This window comes from Plecotus auritus (assembly GCF_963455305.1).
Source record: "Plecotus auritus genome assembly, chromosome: 8".
NCBI classification, from domain to species: domain Eukaryota; kingdom Metazoa; phylum Chordata; class Mammalia; order Chiroptera; family Vespertilionidae; genus Plecotus; species Plecotus auritus.
The window spans coordinates 26,584,960-26,592,375 of record NC_137782.1 but is presented as its reverse complement, the minus strand read 5'-3'; the positions used below and the strand labels follow the sequence as shown (position 1 = coordinate 26,592,375).

General features: G+C 43.9%; 1 protein-coding gene and 1 pseudogene across 2 annotated transcripts; one reads left to right on the top strand and one right to left on the bottom strand.

Moving 5' to 3' along the window:
- Nucleotides 1-658: 658 nt before the first annotated feature.
- LOC308255909 (WAP four-disulfide core domain protein 8-like) lies at nt 659-2,669 on the top strand (the record flags this gene model as incomplete). Its single annotated transcript, XM_080683778.1, has 3 exons — nt 659-680; nt 1,548-1,688; nt 2,530-2,669. The coding sequence occupies 3 exons, from the start codon at nt 659-661 to the stop codon at nt 2,667-2,669; spliced, it is 303 nt and encodes a 100-aa protein (XP_080539904.1).
- Nucleotides 2,670-4,376: 1,707 nt separating this feature from the next.
- LOC308256317 (E3 ubiquitin-protein ligase RNF216-like) lies at nt 4,377-7,009 on the bottom strand (annotated as a pseudogene). Its single transcript has one exon. The product of its transcript is annotated as an E3 ubiquitin-protein ligase RNF216-like (transcript).
- Nucleotides 7,010-7,416: the final 407 nt, after the last annotated feature.

Sequence of the window (7,416 nt, the reverse complement as noted above, 5' to 3'; positions counted from 1 at the left end):
TGTGGGTTTCACAGTGATTTTTATTTTTTGGTTCAATTTACACTGGTCTCAAAGAAACCTTGATTGATGTGGATGTTCTGTGAGATTGTTTATTGTCCTACAGAGAAACAACATGACTTAGCTGTGAGCATCAGGTAAGTTTTCAGTCATGAGGGGGTGCTTTTTTTCCTTCCTCAGTATTTTAATGCTCCTATGTGTCAGGCACTGTCTTGGGTATTTTGGATATAGTTGCTGAATGAGTCTTGCCCTCCCAAAGCTCAGAGAAGTGGAAAGATCAGCTCCAAAGCATTCCCGTGTACTCTTCATGATATCCTTTGCAAGGTAGAAATGATGCTCAGAGATGCTATTCACTACAGAGCATTTGTAGTAGAGCGAAGACTAGAACTTTTGTTGACCATGGCTCTTTCTATGACTTGAATGGTAACACCATGAACTATAAAAATGCTGAAGGCCAGACCCCTTCCCTCGTTTGCTACCTTTCATGTTCTTCCCTCTTTGCTTCTTGCCCTCAGAACCCTGCATGCTATCACTAGATCCAGGAAACTGTAAGCATTTTGATAGGCGCTGGTATTATGATTTAAAACATTTTTTATGCAAACCTTTTAAGTATGGAGGCTGTGACGGGAATGCCAACAACTTCCTCAGCAAGGAAGACTGCATGAAGGCTTGCTCTTTAACTGGTAAGACTCATATCCTTGACAATCTGTGGGCCTGGTCTAACTAGAAACAGAAAACCCATGCTGCTACTGGCTCAGACTTTGAGGTTATCTAGATCTCACAAATGCCTCATATTCAACTTGTCTAAAATGGAATACCTTAACTCCCCCATCTCAAACCTGCTATATCCATAGATCTCCCCATCTTAGTTGTAAAAAACAAAACAAAACAAAACAAAACAAAACAAAACACCACCACCAAACTCCTAAATCACCCATGATATCTTTCTCTCTCAATCAACATCCATTGAGTTAGGGAAATAGATGCAGGATCTGACTGCTGAAGAAGTATTTAAAGGTTAAGTATTTTGTTGTATCCCATAAAGTCAAAACAGGTTCCTACCTCCACAGCTGTTACCCTGGTAGGAGGTGTCATCTTCTCACCTGGAGATGGCTTCAGCCTACTCACAGGTCTCCATGCTTCTATCCCTCCCCCTTTTACAATCCATTATCAACACAATAGCCACAACGATCCTTTCAAAATGGGAGTCAGATCCTGTCACTCCTCATTCAAAGTAAAACCAAATCCCCGAAAATGGCTTACACTGATTTGTGTAGATCTCACATAACTACTTCTATTTTACTGGTATAGGAGAAACTGAAGTCACTCATTAAGTGGCAGGACTGGGGTTTTACCTTGGGGCTTCAAACACCAATCCTAACTCTTTTTCTATTGCATCCCATAAAGTGTGAGGCATTTCATTCCTCCACAGCCCATTAGACGTAGGCAGAATGAACCAAGTCACAGAGATACTAGTTCTGAAGAGAAGTTGCTTGAGGGTGGGGCAATGGGGTGGGGTTTTAAGGAGCTCATATCTGCTCTTGTTTTAGTCAAGACAGGACAGTGCCCACTCTTCCCTTCCAAGGACCGTATGCAATGTTCAGCTTCATGTAAGAGTGACAATGATTGCGCTGATAATGAAAAATGTTGTGAATCCATGTGTGGCTTTGTTTGTTCCATCGCCTGGATAGGTGAGGACTGGGTATGTCTCCCAAAGTATACGAGCTGAGGATGCCATGCTGTGTCTTAGGTTAACCTTAGAATTTTCTTGAGAACCTTTCCCCCTTTAATGCCCAAACAATGCTCTCATGTTGCCCTCCTGATCTCAGGAGACTACTATGCTATTCTTCAAAGTCAATCATGTCTGTTATCACTCCCTGTTTTCCCCATGAAAACTCATTTATCCTTCACTCTATTGTTACGCTAGGGGGAAAGATAAGAGGCTTAATCAGAAGAAAATCCTGTTTAGGGTTCCCAAAATACCCCAAATTTGTCTCAAAATATGATCAAGTATTTATTTTTTTAATGATTTTTCAATTTTATAATTATTAGCACAATAATTATGGTTAATCCAGGATAATGTGAGATATTATAGTTACATGCTGATATTATAATAATAGAGATAAAAGCTGTGATATTTTTCACATGATCTCACTCATTTGTGGATTATAATGAACAACATAAACTGATGAACAAAAACAGATCCAGAGACAGAGAAGCATCGATCAGATGCTCAAACCTCAGAGGGAAGGTAGGGGAGGGTGGGGGTAAGGGAGAGAGATCAACCAAAGGACTTGTATGCATGCATATAAGCATAACCAATGGACAGAGACACCAGGGGGGTGAGGAAGTGGGATGGGGGGGGAGTAATGGGGGAAAAAGGACACATATGTAATACCTTAATCAATAAAAAAATAAAAATTAAAAAAAGATTTAAAAAATTTCCATTTACATTTTTAAAAAAGCTGTGATATTTTTATTTTTTTATGATGAAGTATTTAAAGGTTAAGTATTTTGTTGTATCCCATAAAGTCAAAACAGGTTCCTGCCCACAAAAACCCCCAGAATGTCTAAAGATTGATAAACCGAAGTGCCAGAGAGATGAGGATTGCCAGTTGGGAGAGAAGTGCTGCTCACGTTGTGGACTGAAGTGCCTGGAACCTCAAGCCTAGATAGTAAGTAAAAAATATTTTCTTTTTTACAAATTTATTTATTGCATTTTAGAGAGAGTGAGAGAGAGAGAGAGAGAGAGAGAGAGAGAGAAATATCAGTTTGTTGTTTCACTAAGTTGTACATGATTCTTATATGTGCCCTGACCCCATGCTTCATAGAATTTCTTCTTTTCAGACATTCTGGAATGAAAGAATTTGGTTGCTACTATTTTTATTAGAAATTTTTTTACATCTGTTTTCCCCCTTCCTAGGCTATTAATATAGATATTATTGCTTTTTTTTCTTTTTTAAAAATAAATCTTTATTGTTCAGATTATTACTATTGTTCCTCTTTTTTCCCCCCATAGGTCCCCTCCACCCTCTGCCCTTACCCCCCCACCACTGTCCTCATCCATAGGTGTACGATTTTTGTCCAATCTCTTCCCGCACCCCCACACCCCTTTCCCCCTGAGAATTGTCAGTCCACTCCCCTTCTATGCCCCTGATTCTATTATATTCACCAGTTTATTCTGTTCATCAGGTTTTTTATTCACTTGATTTTTAGATTCACTTGTTGATAGATATGTATTTGTTGTTCATAATTTTTATCTTTACCTTTTTCTTCTTCTTCCTCTTCTTAAATAATACCTTTCAGCATTTCATATAGTACTAGTTTAACGGTGATTAACTCCTTTAGCTTTTTCTTATCTGTGAAGCTCTTTATTTGACCTTCAATGCTGAATGACAGCTTTGCTGGGTAGAGTAATCTTGGTTGTAGGTTCTTGCTATTCATCACTTTGAATATTTCTTGCCACTCCCATCTGGCCTGCATAGTTTCTTTTGAGAAATCAGCTGACAATCGTATGGGTGCTCCCTTGTAGGTAACTAACTGTTTTTCTCTTGCTGCTTTTAATATTATCTCTTTGTCTTTTGCTCTTGGCATTTTAATTATGATGTGTCTTGGTGTGGTCCTGTTTGGATTCCTTTTGTTTGGGGTTCTGTGCGCTTCCTGGACCTGTAAGTCTATTTCTTTCACCAGGTGGGGGAAGTTTTCAGTCATTATTTCTTCAAATAGGTTTTCAGTATCTTGCTCTTTCTTTTCTTCTGGCACCCCCATAATTCGAATGTTGGTACGCTTGAGGTTGTCCCAGAGGCTCCTTACACTATCTTCATATTTTTGGATTCTTTTTGCTTTTTGCTTTTCTGGTTGGGTGTTTTTTGCTTCTTTGTATTTCAAATTTTTTTTTTTTTTTTTTTTTTTTTTTTTTTTTTTTTTTTTACTTGTTGCTTCAGCTTTATTAGGAACCTGAGGGCTGTGGTGAGGAAGGCCTGTGTGGTTTCTCACTGAGTCGCCTGTTGCCTAGTGGCGAGGGGATGGAGGCAAACTGTCCCCTGGTCTCTCTCTGCAGGGAGGGGGTGACAGAGCAGAGGTGACTGCCTGTGCCTGGGGCCACTGCACTGGCTTCGAGGATGGCAGAACTCTTCGGAAGGGGGTGTGGCTGCCCCCTGATCTCTGGTCAGCAAGAACTAGCCTGCCAGCCACTTCTCCAGGGCAAGTGGCCCTGCTAAGAAGGGGAGGGAAGACCAGCCTATTCTTTTAGGAGCCAAGCCCATCATTCCTACCTAGAGAGCACAGCAGAGCCACTGGCCGAGGGGTAGATGGGGATCTAGCCAAGCCCCACCTGCCCGTGCTGATCAGTGGGGCTCCAGAGGGGCAGGGTTCGGGTGTCAGAAGCGATGGCGCAGCTGGGGGCCAAAGTGCATGGGCAGGTTGTGCTCCAGGGGCAGGTGGACAGGGGCAAACTCATAGTTGACGCACACGTTGGCCAGAGGAGGCACATACGGTGCCGAGATGGGACCCATGTTGAGGGGGAAGTTGTTGAACACGGGCCGGACAGGCGGCAGGGGGAAGGGAAGGTGCACGAAGGCGTAGGCGGGGATCTGCGGCTGGTGCAGGTTCTGCGGGACGGGTCTCGGCAGGGCTTCCATCCTCTGGACTTTCTCTGGAGGCTTCTCCAAGGGAGGCCCGATGCGTTTGAAGGTGTTCTCTCCATTCTTTCTTTTCTGTTCCTCTTCGGCTTCCTTCTGGATTTCCTCAATCAGCTTCTCATCATCTTCAGTGGGGTTGGTCCAGAGAGAACATCTCGAGCACTCCTGGCAGGGGGGTCCTGGAGGGCGAGGATGCTGACAGGAATGGTCATACCCATTGATGGATACTCGACAGAGGTAGCACATTTGGGCCCGGCAGCGGCAAGACATGCAGTTGCAGCTTCAGATTTGATGAGGCCCGTCCCACATTTATGGTATTTTCTAATGCGAGCAGCGGGCTGTTGCTCTCTCACGGGGCTGTTGATTTTCTCTTCAATAGATGTTCGGTACTTGATGTCATCTTTTTCAGCCAGCTCTTCACAAGTGAGGCCATTGTGCTCTTTCCAGAGCCCCTGACACTTCCTACAGGTTTCCTTTCGGCAGCGAGGATTGGGACAGCTGAACCTCTTCACGTCACTGTCCAGCAGAGCAGGAAAGCTGCAGGAGGGGCACCTGACAAGCTCATCAGCGCAGGCCGCAGTGACCTCTTCTTCGGCCTTCCGCTCCTAGTATTTACACAGGATGGTCTAGGGAAGCACCTTCTCCAGTTCGCTGGTTGGGAAGGAACATGTGCAGTTGCCTTCCATGCAGCTAAGCTCTGACTTTCCAGATCCAAAGACTGCCTCCTGGGCATATCTGATGAGACACTCTTTGCAGAACAAGTGAGCATCTGCACACTGAGTCAGCTCCTCAAATGGAAATTCCCCATAGCAGCAGCGGCACTCAATCAGCTGACCATCCTTTTGATACTGTTCTTCATTCATCTGCAGAGCAAGCAAAAAATCTTCATGCTCTGCCATCTCTTTGACTTTCTGCTCATAGAACTCCTGCTCTTGCTGCACGGCTGGATGGAGGGCACTCTGGTCATAGAACCTACAATGCCGCCGCTTATTTTCCAGAAAGAACATCCTTTTTTCTATTTTTATGTCACCTTGTTCAAACTTGAAATCTACGTAAGAATACTGATTCATTTATTTTCTCCTTTTTCTTTCCACTGGTTTCTGGTGATAGCTCCTGCCATTTTTTAGTAGCATCCGAAAAGGCCTTTCAGGTGATTGCATAGTGTCCTTTGAGTTCATGCAGGGCCCACTTGATGGCCTGGCTGCTGAGCATTTTGAAGTCGGCCATCAGGAGGTCAGCAGCTTGGATGAAGTAGCACTGGTCAAGAGGAGCCAATTTAGAATAGTCAAAAAAGTCTACCTTAGGCAACTTTATCTCATCTTGACTAGCAAGCAGGCTGCTACTAGGGTTGATAATGACTCGATCTTCTCTCTTTGGATAATCTGGGTTTTCCAGTAGAAAATTACAAAGTACATTCAAATCATAATAATTCTTCAAATGAATTATTTCCTCAACATAGCCAGTTGCTACATCTGGAAATCTTGCTTCTGCTTCTTTCACTAGTAGTGCAACGACTTCGACCTCATTAGCTTCTTGCCCCCAAAGGTGTTCCAAATTGGGCTCCTGAGACCCTGGTAGTGGAAAGGCTGGGCCTGGCCCCTCGTCATCTATTGCTAGCTGTTGGTCTTCAAGCTCTCCTAGAGGATGGGCGGGCTGAGGAGAAGAGGGGCCTGGAATGCCATCGTGAGGGGGTTCTGATCTTGGAAAAGCCGGCCTTGGAAAAGCCAGCCCTAGGGGCTCATGCTGATAGAACAATGGGCCCAGTTCTGCTTCAGGCTGCAGCGCCTGAGGAACAACTTGGTTTGCTCTCTCACGGGGCTGTTGGTTTAGAGATGGGAAGAAAGGAGGGTTTTCTAACCAACAGTCGTCTTCGATGGTCTGATCATCTAGCATATCAGTTGAGTCTCCGAGGTTTGATAAAAGGTCTGTCTCTGAGTCTTCAGATAACTGGTTCTGAGTGTCCAAAAGATCATTATCTGGAAAAAGAAGGCCACATTTTCTTCAGATGAAGATTTTTGGCCCTGATCCGGGTTGACAATATCATTTGTTGCTTGGTTATGACTTGGTCCAGGCTTGGGTTCTCTTTCTGTTTGGCCACTTGGATTAATTAATTCAGAAACTCCAGGAGGCCCAAGATCCAGACATTCATTGTAGTCATCCTCAGAATCATCTTCTATCAGGATGACATCATCATCCAGGTCCTCTTCATCATGTTGCTGAGAAGCTGGGGTGACGGTTATTGGAACTCCTTTTTCATCAGAGTCATCAGATATGGTGATGGGTCCATCTCTGAGATAGATCCAGTCTTGTCCCTGGTGGCAGTGAAAGTTGTTCAAGTGAATTACCTCTTCATTATTATTTCCCTCTGCCATTTTCAAATGTGGACATACACATTTGCTTGGTAATATCTAAACATGGTGACTATCTGTTCCAAAGGGATAGCCACTCAACTCTCCAGCCCGCAAGGTGGGCTTGGAAGCCCCTGTCACCGGGCTCCCAGTCACCACAAGCCGCAGCCGGCAGCTCCGGCGCGGCCGCGGAGGCCACCTGTATTTCAAATCTTTGACTTGTTTCTTGGGATCCTCTAGTCTGCTGTTGGATCTCTGAATATTATTTTTTATTGTAGTCAGTGTATGCTTAATTTCTAGTTGGTCCTTTTTCATATCCTCGAGGGTCTCACTAAATTTATTGGCCTTTTCTAGAAAATTCTTGAAAAACTTTATAACCGTGGTTTTGAACTTTATATCCCGTAGTTTGCTTTCCTCCATTTCTTTCATTT